This window comes from Saccostrea echinata, unplaced genomic scaffold, assembly GCF_033153115.1.
Source record: "Saccostrea echinata isolate AGI-Se365-2 ecotype Australia unplaced genomic scaffold, CSIRO_AGI_Sech_v1 ptg000025l, whole genome shotgun sequence".
Taxonomy (NCBI): Eukaryota; Metazoa; Mollusca; class Bivalvia; order Ostreida; family Ostreidae; genus Saccostrea; species Saccostrea echinata.
Window position 1 is genome coordinate 5,130,180 of NW_026889774.1, and position 27,168 is coordinate 5,157,347.

The 27,168-nt window shown below is 34.9% G+C and overlaps 6 protein-coding genes across 7 annotated transcripts in view; 1 reads left to right on the forward strand and 5 right to left on the reverse strand.

Moving 5' to 3' along the window:
• The window catches only part of LOC133191907 (heat shock 70 kDa protein 12A-like), a 72,347-nt gene extending 46,462 nt beyond the window's left edge, over positions 1 to 25,885 (reverse strand). The window contains exon 1 of the mRNA XM_061327658.1: positions 25,881 to 25,885. The gene's annotated coding sequence lies outside the window, so the exon portion shown is untranslated. The remainder of the gene's footprint in view (positions 1 to 25,880) is intronic.
• Positions 926 to 5,101, forward strand: LOC133192519 (post-GPI attachment to proteins factor 2-like). Its single transcript, XM_061328512.1, has 5 exons — positions 926 to 1,233; positions 1,959 to 2,217; positions 3,455 to 3,570; positions 4,636 to 4,744; positions 4,892 to 5,101. The coding sequence occupies exons 1-5, from the start codon at positions 1,090 to 1,092 to the stop codon at positions 5,026 to 5,028; spliced, it is 765 nt and encodes a 254-aa protein (XP_061184496.1). The 5' UTR covers positions 926 to 1,089; the 3' UTR covers positions 5,029 to 5,101.
• Positions 6,218 to 7,323, reverse strand: LOC133192828 (uncharacterized). Its single transcript, XM_061328835.1, has 3 exons — positions 7,191 to 7,323; positions 6,771 to 6,932; positions 6,218 to 6,531 (listed from the first exon to the last, which is right to left on the reverse strand). The coding sequence occupies exons 1-3, from the start codon at positions 7,300 to 7,302 to the stop codon at positions 6,218 to 6,220; spliced, it is 588 nt and encodes a 195-aa protein (XP_061184819.1). The 5' UTR covers positions 7,303 to 7,323.
• On the reverse strand, positions 9,277 to 10,510 carry LOC133192829 (uncharacterized). Its single transcript, XM_061328836.1, has 2 exons — positions 9,756 to 10,510; positions 9,277 to 9,585 (listed from the first exon to the last, which is right to left on the reverse strand). The coding sequence occupies exon 1, from the start codon at positions 10,508 to 10,510 to the stop codon at positions 9,773 to 9,775; it is 738 nt and encodes a 245-aa protein (XP_061184820.1). The 3' UTR covers positions 9,277 to 9,585; positions 9,756 to 9,772.
• LOC133191909 (uncharacterized) lies at positions 19,934 to 21,530 on the reverse strand. The gene is made up of 2 exons (XM_061327663.1): positions 20,410 to 21,530; positions 19,934 to 20,173 (listed from the first exon to the last, which is right to left on the reverse strand). Exon 1 carries the CDS (start codon positions 21,087 to 21,089, stop codon positions 20,421 to 20,423), a length of 669 nt encoding a protein of 222 aa, XP_061183647.1. The 5' UTR covers positions 21,090 to 21,530; the 3' UTR covers positions 19,934 to 20,173; positions 20,410 to 20,420.
• LOC133191908 (ankyrin-1-like) lies at positions 23,611 to 26,480 on the reverse strand. 2 transcript variants are annotated; one of them, XM_061327659.1, is made up of 2 exons: positions 26,345 to 26,480; positions 23,611 to 25,366 (listed from the first exon to the last, which is right to left on the reverse strand). In XM_061327659.1, exon 2 carries the CDS (start codon positions 25,350 to 25,352, stop codon positions 23,982 to 23,984), a length of 1,371 nt encoding a protein of 456 aa, XP_061183643.1. In that variant the 5' UTR covers positions 25,353 to 25,366; positions 26,345 to 26,480; the 3' UTR covers positions 23,611 to 23,981. The 2 variants fall into 2 exon arrangements, with proteins under 2 accessions (XP_061183643.1, XP_061183646.1); XM_061327662.1 differs by lacking the exon at positions 26,345 to 26,480 and adding an exon at positions 25,998 to 26,085.
• Between the last annotated feature and the right edge of the window lie 688 nt (positions 26,481 to 27,168).

A 27,168-nucleotide genomic window follows, 5' to 3' on the forward strand; every position in this document is an offset into this window, starting at 1 on the left:
TAATTTTTAGTTTCAGCACAGTAGAAATATGATTCGTTTTTCTGCTAGAATTTGTTTAAAAGCTTCCCTTTAAATCAATTTTGTTTTGATTTTTATCATGCTACAGCTAAAGTGTTTTTTTTTTAAATAATGAAAAAGGTGAAGAAAATGAACAGTGATCGATCTAAAAAAAAAAATCTACACACAATACAAATATGTGAACAGGGCAAAAAACGCAGGTGATAGCGGAATATTTCTACATAAATTAGATAAGTTTACTTGGGTGTTCCAGCTGAAAACAGTTTTGTCTGATATTACCGTTTTGTTTTTTTTTAATAAAATTAACAATTTGTTAACATTAGACGTTTGATTAACTTTAGAATATCCTCTTTATAGGAATATATGTTCCATGCAACAATAGGACAATATTTAATGATTACATATACATGTATGTTTATCACTTGTTTAAACAGTTTGTGGTGTTACATATGATTTTATAATAAACCAGAATGCAACAGTAGGAACACATGCAGTTATCTTGGGGTATATTTATACAAAAATTGGCAAATTTTAGGAGAGCACACCCCCCCCCCCCCGCTCCAACACACACACATACACAATCCATCACAGCATACAATGGTTTTTGGAAGAGGGTTGGGATTATATAAGCACGTGGCCATCGAAATTAGTCACATGTTTACTTTTCCTATAAAGCTTGGTAATATAATCGATTTTAGTTAAACACGTACAGACTTAACTGCAACATATTATAAAACACACATTTCCTTTCATGTATTTCAATTTATGAAGCTGTGAAAATTGATCATCCGCATAGCATTCAGTATATCTGAAACGGATCTAATCAGTCTCGGTTACATGTACATGTATATTCATGTTATAACTATATATAATGTATAGGATATGTTAGATTTAGAACCCTGCTGTCTACCTCACGTGGCTAATGATAAAGGATTTTTAAATGTGAGGGTTTCAGAAGTACTTAATTTACTTTTGGACTTATATTCGTGTTTTGGTTTATACTTAATGTATCTTTAAATTTAAATTTGAAACATTTAGTATGCAGAACAACTGAGTTTACCGTTTTGTGTTATGGCTTATCAAAGTGTTCTCTTTCGGTTACACTTTTCAATTTTGAGCAACATTGTTGCCGGACTACCTTTTTTCGCAACGTTATTTTGTGTTATCTGGTCAGTATTATTCAATTTCGAGGAATCTACCGCAACACACTGTCGGGTGAGTTAATTTTTATGGAGCGGAGGTATAATTTTTGGTCTCTCTGATCTGTAATCTTACTTGTAACTTTTTTTTACAACATGCAAAATTTACCCTTGGCAAAGATAGCTTATGACCAGAAAATGTCTCTTGGCCTTGACCATCAGACACATAAGGTTTGGGCTAAGAGACATTAATGTCATTTGAATGGATCAAGGTTACAGTAGATTGCCCGGTTCATAAATGTACTCTTGTTCATGCAGTAGAAGCGATGACAGCTTATACATGTACATGTACCTTGCACAAAGGTGGGTTGTTTCATGACCATGAATCAATTTGATTTGTAGAACAAGAGCATTTTTGTCTCCAGGTGCTACACTCGGTCATTTGTATTAACAAATTCTTTTGTAACATTTTCATACATGCGTGTCTACTTTCAGTTTTGTAAGATTCAAACAGTGCAAGTCAAAAAGATGAAAAAATCAAAGTGAACTCTCTTCTTTACGTCCGTTACACTTGGGGGTACCCATCTATTATCAACAACTCCTCTTTGCCACTGAATAAAAATTACTGACTTTTACAGAATTTTTATAACGCAATGACATTATTCACCTATTTTACATTTCGATTGGACAGGGTTTACCATAGCAAAATGGGACTTTGCAATTATACTCATATGGGAGCGGGCCGGGGTATCATTTTGTGAGCTCACGGGCATAGTACCTCTAGTTTGTATATATTTTCAGGTGGCCAATTACCTACCTTCTATAAGTGCAGCCATTGGAGGATACATCCCTCAGAGAAATGTCTGGAGGATCTGTATTGCCCTCCACGCTTTTCCACGATTCCTGATTGCTTGTGCATATTACCGCTACCACGTGCGATTTGTAGTGGATACTTGGAGCAATATTTATACCATTTTAGCCGGGCTATGTACTTTATTACACATTGTGGAGAATTTTGCACTGGTCATTCTAACGTATATATCCTCTCTCGATAATAGAGGTTTGTTTTACTTTAATGGCTTGCTTGGCCAAGGGTTCAATGCCTGGAGCTTTTCTGATCAGATATTCTTTGTTGTCTGGTGTAATAATTCACGTTTTCTTTTTTTCTTGATGCTTGTCACAGGGGCGTAGCCTGACTTAAAATTCTAGTGAGGCAAAACTATTGTGGCCGGGGGGCTGGCGGAGCCCTGGTGGGGGGGGGGGGGGCAAAGCCATCCGACGGAAAATGAATTTGGGAGTTTAGAATGTAAAAATCATACTTCTTCTGGACAGAAATTTCGTAATTTTACCGGTTTCATTATTGAAGACTTCAGCGTGCATATGATACTTCATATCTCTAAAGTATTTAGTAGAGTATTCAAACTTCTAGGCCTAACATTTTTATTTTTTCCACATAAACTACTTTAATAGAGCCCGATCTCATGAATTTTGATCCCAAACATATTGATATGAAAGTACAACATTTTATAGATTTGTTTAAAGGTTAAATAAAAACAATTAGTTAATAAAACAAATCAAATAGTTTCTGCAATGTATTATCAATGTATGGGAAGGCGGTGGTGCTGAAAAAACTAGTGAGGCAGTTGCATGCCTCATTGCCACAATGGAAGCTACGCCCCTGTTGTCATCAAGTTTGCGAAAGTATTTCCCAAAAAATTAATTTATCTAAAGTGTACATGTATCCTTAAATTGGAGTAATGTGACAGAAAGAATGAAGCCATCGGATTCTAGAAAGAAATTCATTGTCTTTGGCAAATGTAATTTAATGTTCCCGAACTCGAGTTTGGATTTAATTTTTTGGGGGTGGGAGGTCTATCTGTCTCTATATGCTTCTCTTTTTTTCATGAATTTAGTGAGGAAACATTGAGACAGATGCTGCCTGACTAGGGTGTACGATGACATTGAACACGTGTCCTTTGAATATACTTATAACTACTATATTGTACAAACACTTTGAACATTATAACTGATCGATTACACAAAGGTAGCCTATAATCAATGGTTTTCACATGGCCTTGAATCAAGAAAACTCATTATTAACACAAAGGTAGCCCATTATGTCATGCCACTGACCCATGGTCATAAATTTTGATGTTTCAAGGTCACAGGGACTGAAAATGTAAATTCAAATTAAAAAAAATGCCCTTGGCCGTCTTCACATTCTTGTTTTACTTACATATGTTTATTCACCAGTGACAAGAAAAACAAGTGATAACACTTTTATATTTACATTTCAGAGATTCATGAGAACATGTTTGTATTATTCATGGTAACATCTGAAATCTACATGCTGTTGACCTGTTTTCTGTATCGATGGGGTCATTCCGGCAAAGGACGTGAAATGACACCTGCAGTGAGTAAATATTGTAATCTACCATTATACAAATAATCCCAGTATGATACATCTATCTTAATCCAGTGTCCGCGAAATAATTCTAAACAATGCCCTGTCTTCACAAAGATACCGGTTGATTCCTAATATTCCACATATTTCATTGAATATATGTCAATTAATGGTCATATTAAAGACTGCCATGTCAAAATCTTTCGCTTCAACTTAAATGTAGTAATTTCCTAAGTGCAAATTGTATGCTTTGATTGTCTAGCAAACTACAGCATTGCTTGAAAAATATCTATTTCAGGAGAAACTGACCGTAATGGTTTTCTTTTGAAAACTAAACTTTTCAGAGAGTCACATTTTTCTCCGAAAGGTCAGAATCTTATGAATCTCATTTTTAAACATTGATCACCCATAGTGGCCCCACCCAACAGCTGGGGGTCATTGCACGCTGGCCCTCCAGATCGAAAAAGTCTTTTTTGAGAAGCATTTATATATAGGTCATTAAATATCAGTCAGTGTGTTAAGAAGTTTTAATAACTTATAATCCATTATGAAAGGAAAATGTCCTGTTTTAAATTACTCGTAGATTCAATGTGCAGCCGTTTTAAAACAGTAAAGCGTTTTTTGATAAGCTTTTTTGTTATCATGCTGCTACATTAGAACATAAATTACTTCCGAAATGCACATTTCCTTTAAACCCCCCTCCCTCTTAAAAGTGAGTTTAATGCCAAGCTCTCTCTCTCTCTCTCTCTCTCTATATATATATATATATATTCAAATTTGCGACTTTCTTCTTTGGACCTACCGGGCTAAGCTGGAGGTCTTAAAATGAATATTTTCCCCTCCCCAATGAAGTGGCGGGGCCTGTACCGAGATTTCTCAAACAAGCAGATATTGCGGGAAAAACCAAAGATAACGGGTTTGATACTAGTTTTCTCCTATGTTGTCCGTGTATAACTTTTACACCATTCCTGCAAATATTAAACAGAATTTTACGTGGGATAATAGCTTGAGGGGGAAAATAGTAGAAATCATTTTTGTTCATGTATTTGAATGGACTTTTTGTTCTTTTTGCAGGAAACTAAATCCTTCCACTATAAAGTTGGCTTATTTATCTTCAATCTCTCCATTTTCATGGTGGCAGTATACATGTACTTTAGGCATAACTGGTATTGCGAGCGTGGAGGTAGGTTCATTTCATTGATATAAATATAAAAGCGGGCACGATGTTTATTTTCGGGATAATTGTTAAAGGTGCTTGTAGAAAGCAGCTAAATTGATAAAATTTTAAATCGTCATTTTCAGATACGATTGAATTTCTTTTATATTTTAGTATACACTGGATTCGCTGCCTGTGAATATTTCGTGGTATTTTCAAACATTGCCTTTCATTACACTGCTAAATTAGACTTTCACGACCAAGTCTTGATTCTTGGAGGAGAATCTCATCGATCATCAAAGGCTGCTTAACAGATATTTTCCTTAACATTTAACATTGTAAATAAAATAGTTTTGTAAATAAAATAGTTTTAATGTCTCAAAATGCATTTCGTAATTACTACAAACTTTTTATATGGATTGTAAAGAGGACGCTGTTTTGTGCATTTAAACAACTGAACGGTAAGGGATATTTGTAAAAATGTATACATTACCGCTACATTTTCAAAATAATCATAATGATTACCGCTACATAGTCATAACCGCTACAAAATAGTATACATTACCCCACATATATAAGTATACATTCTGCTACAATGCCTCGTACGTTAGCCAGCGCCCATGCATGTACAGATATAAAGTACAACATAGACATTCATAGGACCAGTTTCTCACCACCAAGATACGAAAGTAGAAAAAAGTTGAGAAAAAGTGAAGCGTAAATTTATCTCGCGGGAAAAAAATCAGCCTTTTTCTTTATCAACAAAATCAACATTTTTTTCGGGGGGGGGGGGGGGGGTCGGCTTTCAAATAAATTTCAGCAATTTTGATATATTAGTAGGCAATGGAGCTACCACCTTTTTTTAAACTCTTCTAGGTCTGCATTGAAATAAGGTAATTTGAGATGTCCTATTTTTTTTTTTGGTCCTCCTTGAGATAAGGTATAATTTGTAAAGTGCCCCTACCTTATATAAAAGTTCCCTTTAATGTACATAACAGATTTGTATACTGTGGAAAAATGCAAAAATGATATTATATGTAGTAGGAAAAATATGCTTCAATATATTGTGATTGATGGTTGTTTTGGGGGGGGTGTATCCATTTTTAAGCAATACCTTGGTGTGACCTTATAAAATAGTCCAGAGCGAAGACAGAATTTTATTCGATTCTGAAAACGCAATTATATTACATGTATGTGTGAATCTAAATATACCAGGTATGTAATTTTGTAATTCAAATTTGAGACAAGACTTTAAAACACATCGTTTATTAAAAAACTCCACTATAAAATATTTGGAAAACTAGACATCATTGAGCAATTTTTATTTTCAGCTTAATGTACAATAGATTTGTCGTTATGTTTTATTACCAACAGAAAAAATAACTGTTTCTATACATGCTATATATCAACTGAAATTAAACTCACTATGCACAAAAATGCAACGCTTCGAAATACATCCATTAATAAATTTTTTATTCCTATGTGTACATTAAAGTAAGATTATTTATTTTCTTTCGGTACTTTTCCGTTATTGCTGGAATTTGTGTCTTGAGTTCCTTGACTACAAGATTTTAAAAGATCAGGAGCTTTCGATCCGCAAGTCGCCTTTACCTGAGCTTCATGTAGGTCTTCTTCCGTTTTCGTTTTAATCAAACCGTCTGTTGGTTTGGGAAGAATTTTGCCACATAATTTATATCGGGCTTTGTATTTGTAGTACAGAAGAGGAAAAGCAACGCCGATGCTTGTAAGAAAAACGATGACCAAGACAACGATAATGACGATAGTACTTCCTGCTGATAACTCACTGCCGTCCCCTGTTAGTAAAATTGACAGCTATATCAATTTACATTTTTTAAAAACCCAACAAACAAACAAGTAAACAAAAATTGGCAATAGGGTATAAATACATTAAAATAAAATTTACCAAAATTATTGTAAATGAATACCGGTAAATAAATGCATGTAAATGGATTGTTATTTTGGAATTAACAATATTTTTAACAACAAAATATACATGTAACTATATTCATCCTAAAATAAAAGTCAGACTCACTAATAGCCGTGCCGTTTGAGTAGTACTGAATATAAAACCCTCTCCCAGCTACCGTGGAATCGGAAATAAATCGTAGCAAAATGGAGGACCCAGAACTACGTAATTGTGTGACGTCATTCAAACAGCAGCCCTGGTACAGAAGGGAATCGTTCATAAAAGGACCTGTTTTTAGGGGGGAATGAAATATGATAAATTAGAACTTAATGGCGTTACCATCTGAATATTGTTAAAAGTAGCATTTGATAAAAGTATCTTATTTTAAATCTATTTGTAAAACTTTAAAAGATCAATTTTATCTTTCCGAAAAAGAATTTGTCAAACTCCACACGATGAAAGACATGCACTGATAAGGATTTACGTCGCATATTTTACTTAGAAATGAAAGAAAAATAACAAAATTAAAGATATTCTAAAATTTACCATCGTAAACCGTAATTTGGTCAAGTTGACAATATGGTACTTTTGCCGATGCATACTCAATGTTGCAGTCCAAGAAATTGATGTAAAGAATATCTGTCTGTGTGATTGTCATAATGGTTGTTTTCAGTGTTAAATTGCTAAAAATTCCAATGATTTTTAAAATAACACGAAATATAAAAAATAAAATACATTACTTCAATGTACATGTGAATTCAAGGCAATCTTCGAAAACAGTGTAACAATTAAGAAGTTGCAAAGTTGAAATATAAATAGACTTTTAATATTACAATACTTGCTTGCCTTGGGTATTCGATGGGATATCCCGGGGAAGAAAAGTACTGAACTGATCCCGTGGCCTGCAGAGTTTGAGAAACTTCCCTGCCTTTAGATATACTGTATACATTTAATTTTGAAAAATCACAGCTTAATCAACATATCACGTATCAATGATTTTGTGAAGAATATCCATATTTTCCCACCAAATACATGCAGCTACATATTAACTTGCATATCTTTGAAAACTTTTTTTCTTACATAATATAAGAAGAGACAAAGATAATTAATTCTGATGATAAATATACCTACCATCAACAGACGTCAATATCAGCAAAACAGCTAGAATCAGGAGGGTCCTAGAACATACAGAAGTTAGTAATTAAATCTTACCGTATTGAACTTTTCAAAAACATTCAAAACCAAAGAAATATTTACCCTTCCTCCATGGTAAGGGTGATACAGCTATAATCATACAAACGCCCTTTCTCTGGTGGATTTAATGCACCGTTTAATGAAGAGGAAATCAATTTGTTGTGGCCAGTAATTGCCAAAGATAGGTGACGGGGTCTTTATTAAACAAAGTCGTGTCCATTTTGTTTTTATTACACGTGTAAAATTAACATCGTAAACATTGCAACTTTGATCTCCCGAACTTTATTCTCGCACTCCTTTTTTTGTGAAAATATGCATGCTACCTTAATTGAAGACACGCCTCCATGTGAAAACTTTTTTTGTCATGTTCATGATTCAAATTTAAGAATTCATGTTTTTATCAATTAAAGCTGATTATGTGGTTAAAACTTATCTAATGTGTAAATACAATGTACAGTTAACTTTTTTCTGCAAGGATAAATTTTAAGGATTAAGTATTTCACAATAGATGAAAAAAAAAAACACTTTTATTAATCATTGAAAATTCTTACCTGGTATGGTCATAAACAATATTGCTATCAAATGAAAGGTTTCGGAAGATTTTTTGCAAACGAGGCCACCGTGAGAAACAAGAGATTTGCTTCTAAATGCTTCAAATAAGATTTTGATATGATGAATTTCCACTGAAGACTTGTATAAGTGCTCATAAAGAACAAACATTCTCAAATAAGCGTCAGAAAAGTTTGGTTTTATTTTGTCAAATAGTAATAGAGAAGTTTTAGTACCACTACATTGTGGTATATTTTATAGTTAACACATAACAATAAACACAGCTGGTAAAACAGTTCTGTAGTAGAGTTTCATGTGCTGTCATGGACTTCAATTACTACATGTATATTTACTTGACATTATGATTTCATTATTGTTTACAGTTGGTTTATATATTTATATCTATAGTGTCTTGGAAATTTTGCACTTCAGAAAACTACGGTTTATTAAATATTCTGTAGTTGTATCCACTGGACTAAATAGATATATATTTTTATCAGTTTGTTGGCAAATAAGTCATAGTGGGATTGAGCATTTTAATTATACATGATAATTTGTTTACTGCTTAAAGACTTGAAAATATACAGTGTAGATAATACCATATGTTTGCATTGTCTTACAAGCCCAGCTAGTTTTTCATTTTAGGTAGAATCTTCCTCTACGTCATATGCTTGGTCACAACTAGACTAAGTGTACAATTTCCTTTCTTGGCAATGTTTCATAACCTTTTCACTGAATTTTACACTCTTTTGTCTTCATCCACGAAAAGCGAAATTCTCTTCAGGGTCAAAATTTGAAAATATACACAAGTATACAAGATTAGAAAAATATTTATTGCATGGAATCAACAACCAAACAGAAACAAAAGCAAATTTATATGATATACTCAGTACTCCTGAAAGCATCTAAAATTTAAAATCTAGATGTGAAATGAAATACAATTGTTTGTTTGTTTGTTTGTTTTTGCACAGTTTCCGTATGAAATGAAATTCCACTGGTGCGTTTAGTGATTTGGTTTTCACAGTTACTGAGTAGCTTTGAGTCGTTCGTTGATATATTCGATTCTCTGTTATAGTTCTACTGAACTGAGAATCAAGATAATTATGGTCTTGACTTTCAAAGAAGACCAAACATGAACTAAAGACTGGCGTAGAGTTGCATATGGTCAGCTCGTCAGTGCCATCCAACCACCTATCGCCTGTAAAACGAAAGTTTCGATTTTTTTACCCATTTTATGCATTTTTCCACTCCTTGATATAAAAAAAAACAGCAAAGCAATTTCTAACTTGAACTACTTCTATTTTCAGTGTTATATAAAATAAAGTATACATGTACGTAACGTTGAACGTTTGAAAGCTTTGGTATTACCTTCATAATAGGCCTATTTATCTGTCGTAACAAGAAATCAAGATGTTATCGGAACTCTCATCATCGGATAAAACGCAAGTTAAGGCCTGGCTTTCCACCACGGAAATTAATGATGGAGATTTGTCAAAGCTTAAAATTATGGATCCTGTCAATGAGTCAGGTGGAGATTCAGTCTCTGGATCGTTGGGCAATGAGTCGTCGGTTTCTGGCGGCTGAGGGTGTACCCTATTACGCCCTATCTTCTTTACTCTCTTCCAGGCGTCCCTCAGCCGCCCGAAAATTCCCTTCCTTGCTTGGTGATCAGCAGGAGCTTGAGACGTCCCTGCAGTCACCCGTGACGAGGTGAAAATTCCCTTCCTTGCTTGGTGATCATCAGTAGCTTGAGATGTTCCTGCAGTCACCCGTGACGACTCGAAAATTCCCTTCCTTGCTTGGTGATCAGCAGCAGCTTGAGATGTCTCTGCAGTCACCCGTGACGACGTGAAAATTCCCTCCCTTGCTTGGTGATCATCAGGAACTTGAGATGTCCCTGCAGTCTCCCGTGACGACGTGAAAATTCTCTCCCTTGCTTGGTGATCAGCAGGAACTTGAGATGTCCCTGCAGTCTCCCGTGACGAGGTGAAAATTCCCTCCCTTGCTTGGTGATCATCAGGAACTTGAGATGTCCCTGCAGTCTCTGTTGACGGAGCATACACGCTCACTCTATTTCTCCTTCCACGTCTAAAAAATTTCATGAAACGACTAGAAGCCCCCATGCTTGTAATTCCGGGAACAGCACTATTATGACGTCATAATCAAACATCGTCACAATGGAAATTTAACAATAGTTTTGAATGACAGAAAAGACTCTTTTATACACATACAGAGGTGTGGAACCCTGTAGAATTTTTTTTTTGTAAGGGGTGGATAATGTGTATATCATACTATATAAAGAATTCAGACTAATAAATTGATTCATCTTTTATTAATTTCAGAAGAACAAAGTACATGTATGTTATTGGCTGTTATTTTACAACTTATACATGTATATTTTTCGCACAATTAAATGTCTTTATGCTTTGTTCACATTGGGATCAAAGCTTATGCTCACTTGTATGAAAATGACGTAATATGCAATAGTGACGTCACAAAACCACGCCAAACATCAGCTGCTCAGCAAAATTGGTTTATTTTTCATAGAATATCAGCAAACTTTGATTAAATTAAATAATTGTATAAAATTGCTAGCTAAAAACCTTTTCCATAATTAAATTCGTGTCTGTTAATGAGTGGAGACACTTTTTGAAAATAATTAGACCGGAAATGAATATAATTATAATATCATGCACTGTTAACATTCATGCTTTTGCACATCTTCGCTAGCCAAGGGATTCTGATACGCTACTCTCCTCATAAACCCTTGGCATACGGTGCTGACAAAAGACGGGATTGTTTTCGTCGCATGATCACGATTCTACCAGGTACGCACAGATTGCGTCATCGACAGAAATAAAAAGCGTATTTAAAACAATAATGTTTTTAAAGAATAATTAACAAGAAGGTATTGGGTTATGTTAATTTGTTATTTAAACATGTTAAAATGCAAATCTAAATCTTCAGTATTGATTCTTAATCACATATTTTGCACGTAGCTTAAGATATTAGATGACACCATATAGCTATTCATAGAATGGCATGTTATCTTACGGATCGTTGTTTACTTGCGTTTTTCATTCCCGATATTAAAGAGTCAAGATATATCCCGAACGCAAATATCGTCATTTACAAAAAACAATTGCTGATTGGTCGAACGATGTCGATCAACTCCAATCACAACTTGAGAAAAAAATCCCAACTTTTTTTAACACCGTATGCCAAGGGCTTATGAGGAGAGTAGCGTATCAGAAACCCTTGGCTGGCGAAGATGGCTTTTGCACAATTTTATGAACAGCTGTAAATCATGTGATCACAAACATAATCCAAATCCGTAATAAGTTTAAATATATAAATGAACTTTATACATGTACCATATTTGTCTGATATATTTAATTTATGAAGTCTTTTATGATTTAGATTGAACAATGCCTGTGTCGAGAATTGTATGGTCGGTTAAAGTACACTATGGTCAGGTGTATTTATTTCTCAATATATGTGCATTTGGTGATGTCCTCATCAGTGATAGATAAACTTTTCAAATATAATTCTGTATGTTATCATTCAGAATTTCAGATATTTATAGTACAATTAGCTACACTGTATCACCAGTTACTATGTGATAGTATAGCCTAATGCATGGTTGCTGAAAAAAGGATGTAAATTCCTAAATTTAGGAACCATCTCGCTCTCCCGTCTCTCGGTAATCTCCCTTATTGCTGTATTTAGCAAGACACCTTCACATTTCTGACAAACCAACAGTCATTTTAAAACAACAAAAATCAATTAATTAACAGTTGTTTTCCCCCGAACTTATCGTCCTTGCCGAAGAAAAGCCCGTGTAGGAAATTCTCATCGATGTCTTAGCGTTGTTTATGTATAAAACCACAGACCTTTAGGTTGCTTTGATTCGACTGACAAAACTGGGGGTACATGTATAAAAAAAAAAATATTCCTCCCGTTTTAAAAGTCGAATTAAAGCGATCTAAAGGCCTGTGGTATCAGGCACACTCTTTATATAAGTACATGTATGTATAACTTAAAGATATTTTGTAACGTTGTTTTTTTTAAAATGCAAAATGTCTGAAATTATACCATCAAAAACTTTTATACACATTTAACTTAGATCTACCTCATCACCTCTGATTAAAGGTAAATCCATTGCATGCAAGAGTAATAGGCTATAGACTAACCAATGGCCTGTTCAACAGAGCGAACGTTCGCGAGCGCTCGACAAAATTCAAAATTATACTTCCAACAGAAATGTTGGCGAGCGCTCGCTGTGTTGAACAGGCCTCTGGTTATGTTATAGATCAGACCTGGGGTCAATTACTTTGAAATGTAATGAATTAAATTACAATTACTTTGGAATTTTTTACCATTACAATTACCATTACTCTCATTCAGAAAAGTAATTAATTAAATTACAATTACTTTGATAAAGTAATGAATTTCATTACACATATTTTATAAGAGAAAAACAAAAATTTTATGACCACACAATTTATATCCATAACTTAACTTTCTCACATTTTGTGATCGATTAATATGCTTTCCCACATGTCTATAAGTCAGAGTGGTATTTGGATTTTGGATTTATTTATCATGTTCATGTAGTTTACCAATCTACAGTTGACAAAGAAAGTGGATGAGAACATTTTCAATGTTGTAGTTTTGTTCAGTCTCTGATGTTAGTTCCTCTTCTTCTTTTTTTTTAAATAAATGATAAACATTTCGAACTATATGTTCTGTGTAAAGTGATATTTAATCAACAGATAATTCTATTATTGTAAAACAAGTATGTATTAATAATTTAATTAATTGGCACTTGTAATTAGCTGAGCAGGCGTAATCAAGGAAGATATAAATTTAACACGATTAACCAAAGGTGATAATTACTGGTACTTAAATATAGGGTTTGAAGTTAGAGGTGACTCCCAAGGTAAAAAAAAAAAATGAATGATGGACGATATATTTACATTTCCAATGTCTTTTGTCCGAGATAAAATTTCAAATAGTAAAAATACTTAATTTCTACATAAATCTACTGGTTCATCGATAGGCGTGGTGAAAAAAAATCATGTGCGGGACGGGACAAATAGAGACAGAAGCTTGAGAGACTTGTAGCACGTGAATTTGCAGAATCAAGAGCATGTAAATATAAGGAATAACTGTCAGTTTTTTTTGTTTCATGACGATGATCAAACGATTAGCTTGCGTGATAATTTTATGCATGAACGCCTTCGGCGTTTTTTTTTTTTTTTTTTTTGGTAGTTGACGACCTTTTTTCTTTTTTTTTTTTTGCTTGTCAGGAATTTTTTGGTAGTGCCCCCTCAACTGTCAACTGAAAAATGTATGGCTGTGCCCCCCCCCCCCAACTGAAATTGCTTCCTACGGGCCTGACAAGTAAATAATATGGAATACCCTAAATGACTATATGTAGGTAAACAAGGGTAGATCGGGGGGGGGGGGGGGGCAGGGAGTTCCGTCCGACCCCGGCATACCATTTTTGCGGACAAATCGCATACTTTTGAGAAATGAACAAGTGTTCATAATATATATTCACAGAATGGGAAGTTTTAAAACCGTCTCCAGAATTCCAAACGATCATAGGTGCTTGAGGACACCCCCCCCCCTCCACCCAATATAGACCCCCGGGCCTTTTTGACTTTTTTTCATAAACTATCTTTTAGTAACATATTTGTGATATATAATCCACATATAGTCCTGTCCTCAAGTACCTATGCAAACTATGTTACGTTCATAAACCATTGCAAATATGAGACTTCTTTAAAAAATAATAATTCAATGCTTATGTTAGCATCTTTGAACCCCTCTTACTTCAGCAATTTTTAATAATATTTTAGAATCCCGTTTTATCCTTTAGATAATTTACAAATAACACTGGAAAATCGTCTCTATCTTCTCATACATGTAGCTCTCTCCTGCGACGTTGATACTGGAGTAGCTGCTATAGTTACCATAAAAGAAAACAGATAAATTACTGGAAGGTTTTGATAATCCATTTATATATTTTTTTTCATCTGATAGCAATGACTGAAAGGCAGATGTTTAGTTTCCATACTCAGTAATTCTTGCATTCATATGTCGAACAAATTTAGGTGACTAGGTATTGTGTGTTATGTGAAAATATAACTTGAAATTGCTTAACGTGCCTTTATCAGGGGGACATATGGTAAAAGTGTCAATATTATCAAGTATTACATTGTTGTATACAAACAATACTATTAAAATTGAACTCACATGTACATAAACATGAATATCACGAAGGATTTATTAGATTTCTTGCAAATATTAAATCATATATATTTTTACTACAAGTATGCAGATACATGTACATTGTAGCATCGTTATTCAAAGAAGGGGGTTAGCTAGAAAAGTTAGCTAGAAAATAGTTCACAACCCCCTTAAAACATTAAAAAGAAAAAAAGAAAATAACTGACCAAAGTCACTCTCTTAGTATTTATTTAATATCCAACAACCAAAGAACTTGATGGGGAAAACTAAAAAAAAAACTAAAGATGATACAAAAAAAAAAGGAAATGAGAAAATGATACAAACTAACACGGATAAACTTTGTTAATGTCCCTACTACGAAATAGTTTGATTAAATATTGGTTTTAGTTAATTGCAAGTTCGATTGTATATATACTTTTCGAAATATAGTTACACTCGAAAGTGGGCGGACTATCTCGATGTCCACAGAAATATGACGGGTTGTTCATAGAAGGCGAGGTTTCGTCGATGCTGCACATGTTATGGACGAATCGAAAAGTAGGACAGAAAGTCAATCAGAGGAATATTGTCTTCACTCTTTGAGTGATTTAAAGAATTACAGCTACCATAAATAACTATCCTCCACTTTCCCTTGCCTCGTATCGTGTGTTTTGTATGTTATCAGTAAAACGTAAATATACGTAACGAACAATATAATATGTTGACGGTGCAACCGTTGGGGCGAACGCATTGTTCACTTCATTTTAAGATCCGCCTCTTCAAACCGCACGAGACATTTATTTGGAACGCCTAGACTCTGACGTCACATGACGTCGTATGTTAGTTGCATTTCCATAAACAAAGTTTAAAAAATGTGCGAAGATTTTAACAAAGAACGTTTAATCTACTATCTGTATGCAATATCCATTAAATTAAGGTGAGTTTATTTCTTGTGAATTTTTAGTTGTTGTAACCGCGCGAACGAAGTTAGCAGCGAGAACAACAAGTGATGCATTGTGGGTTCAGAATTACTGCGGAAAAAAATTCTGTTGAATGAATGTGCAGTAGTTCGAATTTTCTCTTCGCCCAGGCGTTGTCGTTAGAGCTCGCTGCGCTCGCTAATAAGTTGACGGTGCGACCGTTGGGGCGAGCGCATTGTTCAGTTCATTTTAAGATCCGCCTCTTCAAACCGCACGAGACATTTGGAACGTCTAGACTGTGACGTCACATGACGTCGTATGTTAGCAAAGTTTAAAAAGTACAAATATTTTAACAAAGAACGTTTAATCTACTATCTGCATGCAATAGCCATTAATTAAGGTGAGTTTATTTTTTGTGAAATTTTAGTTGTTGTCACCGCGTGAACGAAGTTAGCAGCGAGAACAAAAAGCGATGCATTGTGGGTCAGAATTACTGCGGAAAAAAATTCTATTGAATGAATGTGCAGTAGTCCGAATTTTCTCTTCGCCCAGGCGTTGTCGTTAGAGCTCGCAGTGACGAGCGGCGCTTCGCGCCGCTCGCTGCGCTCGCTATTAATGAAATATTAATTACAAATATAGATAATCATCTAACATGAGGGAACCTCATCACATTGAGCAAATAAATAAACTTAACAAGCATTCTGAGAGTATTGCATTAGCAATACTAGTCCCCTACCGGCAAGTGTAATCTGGTTCCTGTTAAGAATTGAAAATGCCATAATTCCCTCAAAAATCAATGAAGCGGAACGAAATGCAAACTCGATCTATAACTAATCAAGGTAAAGTCACATACCAAAAATCAGCTCAATATCTGAAAGCGTTTAGAAGAAAATTGCGGAAAACCCTTGAAAATCAAAAGGCCGTAATTCCGTCAAAAATCGATGAAGCGGAACGAAATGGAAACTTGATCTGAAACTCATCAAGATACACTTACATACAAAAAATCAGCTCAATATCTGCAAGCATATAGGAAAAAAGTGCGGAAAACCAAGTGGGACAGACTGACAGACAGACAGACGGACGGACAGACTCAGAGGAAACCTATAGTCCCCTCCGATTTCACCGGTAGGGGACTAATAATTTTTTAAGGTAGTTGATATAATTTGACATTCTTTAACATGTAAACCACGTAACCCCACCTTTTCAATGGCCAAGATTTCAAAATTCTTGAAAAATTGTGATGAATTCATTGTTATTAGTCCCCTACCGGTGAAACCGGAGGGGACTATAGGTTTCCTCTGAGTCTGTCCGTCCGTCTGTCTGTCTGTCTGTCCGTCTGTCTGTCTGTCCCTCTGTCTGTCTGTCAGTCTGTCCCACTTGGTTTTCCGCACTTTTTTCCTAAACGCTTGCAGATATTGAGCTGATTTTTGGTATGTGAGTGTATCTTGATGAGTTACAGATCATGTTTGCATTTTGTTCCGCTTCATTGATTTTTGACGGAATTACGGCCTTTTCAATTTTTACGGGTTTTCCGCAATTTTCTTCTAAACGCTTGTAGATATTGAGCTGATTTTTGGTAAGTGGCTTTACCTTGATTAGTCATAGATCAAGTTTGCATTTCGTCCCGCTTCATTAATTTTTGACGGAATTATGGCATTTTCAATTCTTAACGGGAACAGAACCAGATTACACTTGCCGGTAGGGGACTAGTATTGCTCATGCAATACTCTCAGAATGCTTGTATTTATTAGTCCCCTACCGGTGAAACCGGAGGGGACTATAGGTTTCCTCTGAGTCTGTCCGTCCGTCTGTCCGTCCGTCTGTCTGTCTGTCTGTCTGTCTGTCTGTCCCTCTGTCAGTCTGTCCCACTTGGTTTTCCGCACTTTTTTCCTGAACGCTTGCAGATATTGAGCTGATTTTTGGTATGCGAGTGTATCTTGATGAGTTACAGATCAAGTTTGCATTTCGTTCCGCTTCATTGATTTTTGACGGAATTACGGCCTTTTCAATTTTTACGGGTTTTCCGCAATTTTCTTCTAAACGCTTGCAGATATTGAACTGATTTTTGGTATGTGACTTTACCTTGATTAGTTATAGATCAAGTTTGCATTTCGTCCCGCTTCATTGATTTTTGACGGAATTATAGCATTTTCAATTTTTAACGGGAACCAGATTACACTTGCCGGTAGGGGACTAGTATTGCTAGTGCAATACTCTCAGAATGCTTGTTTACAGTGTATGGGAAGAAATTCTGTGGATTTTCTCCGGTGTTGCTTTAGACTGAATTCAATCAAAGCGCAATTAACGCTAATCTTTATATTACCCGTGAGAGTGATGCGAGACAAATGATGGCAGCACTGTTGAGGGAAGGATCCAACATTTTTTCAGATTTAAAATTAAAGCTTTAAAAGAACAATATAAGACCTTTCATTGGAGGGGAGGGGGGGGGGGCATGATTTCAATTTCCTAGGTGCTCAATAATAATAACGAGTTTAAAATGAAACATATAATTGGTCCCCTACCGGTGAAACCGGAGGGGACTATAGGTTTCCTCTGAGTCTGTCCGTCCGTCTGTCTGTCTGTCTGTCCCTCTGTCTGTCTGTCAGTCTGTCCCACTTGGTTTTCCGCACTTTTTTCCTAAACGCTTGCAGATATTGAGCTGATTTTTTGGTATGTGAGTGTATCTTGATGAGTTACAGATCAAGTTTCCATTTCGTTCCGCTTCATTAATTTTTGACGGAATTACGGCCTTTTCAATTTTTACGGGTTTTCCGCAATTTTCTTCTAAACGCTTGTAGATATTGAGCTGATTTTTAGTATGTGGCTTTACCTTGATTAGTTATAGAACAAGTTTGCATTTCGTCCCGCTTCATTAATTTTTGACGGAATTATGGCATTTTCAATTCTTAACGGCAACCAGATTACACTTGCCGGTAGGGGACTAGTATTGCTAATGCAATACTCTCAGAATGCTTGTTATAGAAAATAAACGAGTAAACAATAAACAAATTAAAATAAAAAGGAAATTAAAATACATGTTTGAGTTTGTAACCCTCATTTTGATGTTAGAAAGCATAAGTATATCACAGGTTACTTATTTTACCCCATTTCATTGACCACGCAAGTAGTGCCATATAAAAACACATTTTTTTTTCATAAATATGTCTTCGGATGTATATGGGGTGGAATGGGCTGATTTTAGGGCATAGATGGGAAGGAGAGTGTCAGGGGGAAAAGAATTAAAATTTCAAATATTGAGAAATATTGCCTTTGAATGCGTAGTAGGAAGGGTGTAAATAGGCCATGTTTACCTTCTTCTCAAGGGGTAAGTTACATGTAAATATGCAGGGTATGGGGTAACTCACGGTGTCTTAGAGGAACTTGTACACTATAGATTCTGCTTAGATTTAAAAATATTTTAAGGCTATGATAAAAAAGAAATCGCTAAATTTCAAGATAAATTTAATTAATTCTAAATAAAATTTAAATAAATTCCACATGCAAAAAAAGCAGAAGACAGCGTGGTAGCAAAATAATATTGAGCATATTAAAGGAAATAATGCTATAATTATCAATGACATCCGAAGAAAATATTTGTAAAAGTATTTCTTTTTAGATCCACCTCTCCAAAACTCTGCCATGAATTGTCTCCAATCACTCTTAGGGGAATATCGGTGATTAGCGTTAATTGCACTTGTATTGAGTTCAGCTCAAAGCTAAATCAGACGGGATTTCTTGGGATGTCTATCATTTTTAAATGTAACTTTTAGTTTTATATGATGAAAGCGAGATATGAGCGTCATTGACGTCGTCAAGCAAAACTGACGTTACAATACGTTATATTTGCGATGTGTTACACGCGATCAGATATATGAAAGATATATATCATTAGAAATATAAAATTTTAAATTTTGTGTCTGATAAACCTCAACATATTTCAAGGTTCAGCCAAAATTGCCCAATAACGTACCCTGTTCTTTGTTTGCTTAGTACATGTATAATTAATAAACACCATGCACGGCTCGTGATATTATATAAACATGTATATATACTGTACGCATTTCTTTTTCCCAAGAAACATCCTATAAGACGTATCTGAGAAAATTTTCATAAGCATGCCTGCAGGTTTTTCACCTCAAAAGTTTAATATATACCTGGTACTTTTTTCAAAGACTTCCCCTGAGTCACAACTCATGTACAATTTCCTTTCTTGTTTATGTTTCGTAACCTTTTCACTGATTTTTTTTTCTTTTAACACAATTTTGTTTCACCCATGAAAAAAGAAATTCTCTTCAGTGTCAAAATTTGAAAAATAATAGACAAGTATACAAGGAAAGAAAACTTTTATTGGTATCAAAAAGCAAACGGAAACAAAGGCAAACGTACATGACATTTAAAAATTGAAATCTAAATATTAACTTTTTAAAACGGTTTCCATATGGAATAGGATTCCATTGCGTTTAGTAATTAGCTTCCAGTCGTTAGTTGATATATTTAATCCTTTATGGTTTTGCTGAACCGGGAATCCAGATATGGCCTTTGACTTTCAAAGAAGACCCGACTTGAACTAAAGACCGGTGGTACAGTTGTATACGGTCAGCTCGTCAGTGCCATCAAACCAGCTATGGCCTGTAAAAAGAAAGTTTCAATTTTTAACTCATTTTATGCATAATTATACTTTCCACTCCTTGATCAAACAAAAACAACAATGCGAATTTCAACTTGTATACTATTTCTATTTTCAATGAGATATATATATATATATATATATATATATATATATATATATATATATATATATATATATATATATATATATATATATATACACGTATCGTTTAAGTTTGATGGCTATGGTATATTACCTTCAAAATATTTATCTGTCGTAACAAGAAATCAAGATGTTATCGGAACCCTCATCGTCAGATAAAATGCAAGTTAAGGCCTGGCTTTCCACCACGGAAATTAATGATGGAGTTTTGTCAAAGCTTAAAATTATGGATCCGGTCAATGAGTCTGGTGGAGATTCAATCTCTGGATCGTTGGGTAATGAGTCATCGGTTTCTGGCGGCTGAGGGTGTACCCTATTACGCCCTATCTTCTTTACTCTCTTCCAGGCGTCCCTCAGCCGCCCGAAAATTCCCTTCCTTGCTTGGTGATCAGCAGGAGTTTGAGACGTCCCTGCAGTCACCCGTGACGACGTGAAAATTCCCTTCCTTGCTTGGTGATCAGCAGGAGCTTGAGATGTCCCTGCAGTCATCCGTGACGACGGGAAAATTCCCTTCCTTGCTTGGTCATCAGCAGCAGCTTGAGATGATCCTGCAGTCATCCGTGACGACGTGAAAATTCCCTTCCTTGCTTGGTGATCATCAGGAACTTGAGATGCCCCTGCAGTCTCCCGTGACGACGTGAAAATTCCCTCCCTTGCATGGTGATCAGCAGGAACTTGAGATGTCCCTGCAGTCTCCGTTGACGGGGCATACACGCTCACTCTATTTCTCTTTCCACGCCTAAAGAATTTCATAAAACGACTAGAGGCCTCCATGCTTGTATACTGTCGTGAAAGGGACTATTATGACGTCATAATCAAGCATCGTCACAATGGAAAGTTGACCGTAATTTTGAATGACAGCTAGAAGACGCTTGTATTTGTAAAGGAGATGTAGCACCCTGTTAATTTTTACTGGGGGATGGGGAATGCATGCATAATGTTTATATAATAATATATTAAGAATTAAATATAATAAATTTTGAACCAAATTCAAATAATTTGTAATTTGTTTGCATTATAGTAAACTTAATAAACACATTACCTGGCAAGATTGGAAATATGCAGCTTACGTCATTCCCATCTAGGATCAAAACAATGGGAAAAAAACGGGTACAATTCGGCGCGGGTGTCTGAGAAAACATTGGATGGAAATCCTAGTTTGAAATTCATTTTCAATCCACCTCAGCTACGCTCGTAAGCACAGTGTTATTGATTTATCCAGAAGACAAATAATTTCAATTTCGGGATAATTTGAAATTTATATAAATTAGAAATTTCTGACCAGTGTTTTTAAAGAAATAAAAAAGGACGACCATTTCATTTGATTCCTGTTTTTTTTTTTCTTTTGGGGGGGGGGGGCTGAAAGATTTTGGAAAAAAATAAGAACGTTTTATTTTTGAGATTGGACACCCCATCTCCTCCCAATTTTGCTTGTCAAACATTTTTCAGTAAAGAAGAAAATAAATTTCTCTTGTCATACTAGAAATAATTATATTCTGTTAAATGAAGGCATGAACATAAATAATCCGACTCGACAAAATTTGCCAGCCCCCCTCCCTATTTAGAATCAATAGACCGTCCTCTGAATATATATATATATATATATATATATATATATATATATATATATATATATATATATATATATATCTTATCTGTGTCCTTAAAAATATTAGCTGCAAATTTCCAATGTAAAAAGGTCTAATAACGCCAACAATACGAAATCTTTCGCCTGTAGATAGTAATTAATAGCCAAAAACTCCTGCGAAAAATGCATGTAAAACACTTAATATGTACATATAAACAGTGCATTCATATAAATCACCAATTTCCTACATGACTATTACTTAAAACCTCATATAAATCTTCAATTTCCTACATGACTATTACTTAAAACCGATTTTTACTGAAACAGAAAGTTTCAGATGCAGGGACGTAAATAAAAAAAATCCCGCAAAAACCTTGCATTATTTATCAGGAAATGGTACCCGTATATTCTACATTTTTACATGTAAGGTGGACTATGATCAATTAAAAAAAATGAAATATACTGACTTCTACTAGAGTGTATTGTCATACAAAATAAACAAACAAACAAAACAAAACAAGAATTGTAATAAACTAAACAAACTGACTTTTACTAGAGTATATACAAGAAAATCTATTATTTAATTTTTTTTTTTAAAAAGGAACATTTTCCCTCAATAAGCTAATGACATTAATGACATTAAAGACAGCATCATTTACAAACTGGATCTTTCTGTTTATTAACTTTAAAGTCAACAAGCTTATCTTTTAAAAAGATTGGTGAGCTAGCGCTGTAGCATAATAACATACAGAAGAAGATATCTGAACCATTTGTTAAATTTGCTGAATCGATTAATTATTTATAGGAAGGCAGATTGGTGCACTGGGAGTTGAGTTTGGGGGGAGGGGGGTGTCACAATTCAGAATGGTGAATCTAAGAGTGTGCTTCACGTCGGCAATGGCATAACTCCTAACTGTGCTTTAAGCATTCTGTATTTTACTGTAATTTCAATTTCGAGGTGAAAAATAAAAGGTCAGTAGAACCAATGAGCACCTTCGGGCCTTTCCGGCAAGCTCGGAAAACATATCCGAGGTTGCCGCGGTTTTCCGAGCTTGCCGGAAAGATCCATGAAGGTAGATTAGCAAAGCTATGTATTCATTACAACTTTAGAAATAACAGCCTTGGTTTTATAAGACCCGAGTTACTGTTACTTTTTGTTCATTTACGTGCAGGTCAGACAACAAAACACGAAACACTAAATTGACATGTCTTTCCGACATACTCTGAAAAAGATTTTTGTTGTTGTTGTTGTTGTTGTTTTCCGAGCTTGCCGGAATTATCCACTAAGCTGGTAAAACTGTAAGGAAAGCTAGATGTCTAGAATCTTGGCATTATATGGCCAAATTTTTTCTTGTACTTTTATGTGTAGGTTAGACAATAAATTAAAAAAAATTCAGAGTCCGGATCTGGACTGGTATTGACTGTCTCTAGCCCACGAAATGTATATCGCGCATATCAGACAGGAAAGGCCTGAAATTCGGATCATTTCTATTTTTGTATGACAAAACGAAATTGTTATCGTACAGTCTATCTACAGTAGTTTTCCCAGAATCCCCGACCGTGAAGTCGAGCATGCGTATTTCAGAAATATAGACTAACGTAGTTGCTAGCGCTCGAGAGCGCTAGCAATAATTGCCTCATTGGTACAAGGTCATTCAACTCAGAACTAACAGTTATGAAACCAGAAAACAAAGAGGAATAACTCTAGATGCATAAAACATTTTTATAAGCATTTTTTAAAATACTTTAACATAAAGAAAATAATGCTTTGTTGCAAATCAAAATAACATGTAAGTTTCCTTGAAGTAGACTGTTCTTTTTTAAAATAAATCCAATCACTTAGTTCTCACAACTAAATATGGCACTTGTGAATAATTTGCTATCATAATACCCATGTAAATGAAATACAATCAGCGAATAATTTGCAAACATAATACCCATGAAAATGAAATACAATCAGCACTTCTTAAAATTATATGGCAAATGAAGAATTAAATTCAACAATAATAAACTCCTTATTAATGCAATATAAAATCTGATACATACTTTGGTCAACAGCAATTTAATCTATTATAACATTACGTACAGGGTGGTTTGACAGGGGATCTAGAACCATATGAATCATTAGAAGAGGCTTTCTCTGGCAAATAAAATTCACTAAATTGCAGATATTTCTTAATTTCTGCAGGCAATGGAAGCAATTCAATGGCAACATCCTTAACAAAGTTTTTCAAGTTATTTCTGATGGCAATACGACACAAATCTTTCAATGACCTTGAAGGAAATATCATATCCCATATCCATGGACTGATTTTATCATAGCTACTACACAGACGTAGTTGGTCCAGTTTATTGGCAAGAACTGGGTCATTGTCAACAGGAATAAATCCTGCAGCAAGCAGCAAGTTCCAAGACATGAGCTCTTTGCTCCATGGACTTATGACTTCAGGGTTTTCTAGAATAGCTTTGGAAAAGGAGAGCGATACTAAGTTAGTCATTTCCTCCCTTGTCAATGTTGCTCCGTAGGACAGCAAAAGTTTGATTTTATTCACAGAATTGTGGACATAGGCAAAGATGATTGGTTTTTGCTTTTTCCATCCACCTCCCCTATTGATGTCAGCTCCATAATCCAGAAGCAGTTTCACCACTTCTGCTTTCACATTCACACATGAACACGCTGAACCCAGAGGTGTGCACATATTGTCATCCAGCATATTGATATCCATACCTAACTCAATTAATTCTTTAACAAGTTTTAGGTCACCAAACTGCACAGCAGTTGGAAGAAGGGTGGCCTCTGAAATGTTAGCATTGGAATGCAGCAATATCTTTGTTATCTGAACTGGTGGTAAATTATGTGGGTTGCACTGTGAACTGTTTGCATACATTTCCCTACTGTGCCAGTAAGTCCAAAACTTAGCATTCCTACATGCCAATTTCATGGGGGAATCCCCATTCACTGATTGCACATTCACTTTGCAACCAGACTGCACCAACAGTTTAACCATATCCACGTCATCCATTTCACATGCAGAAAAAAGTGGAGTACAGCGCATATTGTTCATTGCCTCCATATTAGCACCATTCTTTATAAGAAAGCCCAGTATTTCCAGTAAATTCTCTTTCTTTTCATCCCTTCGTTCATCTCCCTCACAGGCATAATGCATAGCAGTCTTCCCATCATGGCCTGACTGGTTCAAATCAGCCTTCCTCTGGACTAGAATTTTCACTATGTCCACATGTCCCATCTTACATGCTAGGCTTAAAGGAGTAATAGGTTCATCCTGGAAAACCAATCCCATTTGATTAACATCAGCACCATCATCAATTAGTTTTGAAACTTCATCAGGTTTGTTGCACCAAATTGCCTCTAGAAGTTCCTCACCCAAATCCATCCGGTCACCATGCTGTTGGCAATTGTCTCGCCATGTCCCTCCGAAGGTTTCCATGGCAACTTACTTGTCTGTAAATATTTCAAGCAATAAATTAAATCTTGCAAAGCATTTTTTGTGAAAACAGTAAATGGGTTGCTTTTACACTAGAATACATTTGTATTATTAACAAATACATTCTCTCAATATTACATCTAACATATCGAACTTGTAATAAATAGTTATCTCCTTAGAATAATTAAATTAAAAAGCACAAACAAACAAAAAATGCATGCACACACACAAATTATATCCAATCTATTTACAAGTACATAATATTGCAAAAACCAAAGACATTTAAACAATTCGCTTATCATGACCCCTAGAGTTGTGACCTACTTGTCGACATTTCACTGTCAATAAGACCATGATATGAAGAGCTAACGCTGACATAATCCTTTAAATCTGTGATAATGTGTTAAATGTCAACATTTAATATTGTAAATATATTTACAAATAAACAGTGGTCAAATAGCCTAATTTAAGTAGTCTATGATCTAATTTTTTCACAAATTATTGATAACCTTCAGAGATATTTAAATCTACCTTTAATTAAAGGAAGCTTAAAATAAAAAAAAATTATTTACTGGCAGACAGCAGCATGGATTATTGAATACCACTGTCCAATATTTGGTCATAAAATCACTAAACAGAACAATTTACCTGGTACGTGCAGAGGCAAATACTGTTTACCTGAGTTGCATTACGTATAAAGTCTCTAGATTCGTCTATATAAAAACTAATGGACAATTAGAGCGCACAGGCGCATTAATTATCTCTGACATCATAATAAACATGCAGAAAGCACTTCTCATGTACAATGAATCCTACTCTGTTGAAAGAATGTCAATCACGTGCAAAGAGAAATGAAATCCGTGATGGATAACTTTTTACTTCGTGTTTTGCTGATGTGCAAAAAATACGGTAAACAAAAATTAGAGCTACTTTTACTATTTATACACGTATACACAGTGCATGTATTAAAATTAGCCATTCCCTCAAACATTTACCTCCATAAGCCAATTATGTCTGTTTATTTCGCTCAAGGATTCGATCTATGCCTCTGTACTGCATGCTTGTTCATTAACTGGCACAATAGCCCAGTTTCTATCGTAATCATTCTTTCAGCACGTGTTCACTGACAATTTGAGCCAATAACATTTTGGTTTGTTATTTTTCCGGTTTGCGACATCTATTATTTACATTTTGAACTTCCACATATTTGAGCCATTTGGGCAGTAAAATGATAAAACTACGAATGGCATAAAACTCATTATACAGTACACATATAAATATTTGTCATTACATCTATAAAAGATTTCACTACAACTCCATACGGTTATAGTTCTATGGCGGACTAGTTTTGTTATAATTAACGATTTTAACACTGACAGTTTGTTGGATTTATTCCTTCGCACTTCAATGGGTAAAGGGTTGGGTAAAGATTGTAGGGTGCCAAGGACACATTAACAGCAAGCTCTTGGATCTTATTCTTCCTGATTTCTTAGACTAGTACTTGAGGATGTTTAAAATATACATGTATTAACTTAATGATATAAACGCGATACTTCTCTACATATTGACCTTAGAGAAAGCATATCTACCAAGCACGAAGCATATAACTTCGAAAGGCTATTATAATATTTATATAATAATTGATTAATTTCAGTGAATACAACCTTAGGCAATACAGTCCATCAGTATACAGAATATTATATTAATTATAGATCAAACATTGTGTGACAAAAGACTATTACGATTTTTTTTTTAAAGATTACTCTGAATAGATTTTGTTAAGTATGGTTGCATTTGACAAAAGTTATTATGTTCGTAC

Coding starts and splice junctions, on each gene's coding strand:
- LOC133191908 (XM_061327659.1), bottom strand. CDS start 25,352: ATGGAAACCTTCGGAGGGACATGGCGAGACAATTGCCAACAGCATGGT.
- LOC133192828 (XM_061328835.1), bottom strand. CDS start 7,302: ATGACAATCACACAGACAGATATTCTTTACATCAATTTCTTGGACTGC. Junction 6,933..7,190: donor CCAAATTACGGTTTACGATG/GTAAATTTTAGA, acceptor CCCTAAAAACAG/GTCCTTTTATGAACGATTCC. Junction 6,532..6,770: donor CTCAAACGGCACGGCTATTA/GTGAGTCTGACT, acceptor TTTTACTAACAG/GGGACGGCAGTGAGTTATCA.
- LOC133192829 (XM_061328836.1), bottom strand. CDS start 10,510: ATGGGGGCTTCTAGTCGTTTCATGAAATTTTTTAGACGTGGAAGGAGA.
- LOC133191909 (XM_061327663.1), bottom strand. CDS start 21,089: ATGGAGGCCTCTAGTCGTTTTATGAAATTCTTTAGGCGTGGAAAGAGA.
- LOC133192519 (XM_061328512.1), top strand. CDS start 1,090: ATGGCTTATCAAAGTGTTCTCTTTCGGTTACACTTTTCAATTTTGAGC. Junction 2,218..3,454: donor ATCCTCTCTCGATAATAGAG/GTTTGTTTTACT, acceptor TTTACATTTCAG/AGATTCATGAGAACATGTTT. Junction 3,571..4,635: donor GACGTGAAATGACACCTGCA/GTGAGTAAATAT, acceptor TTCTTTTTGCAG/GAAACTAAATCCTTCCACTA.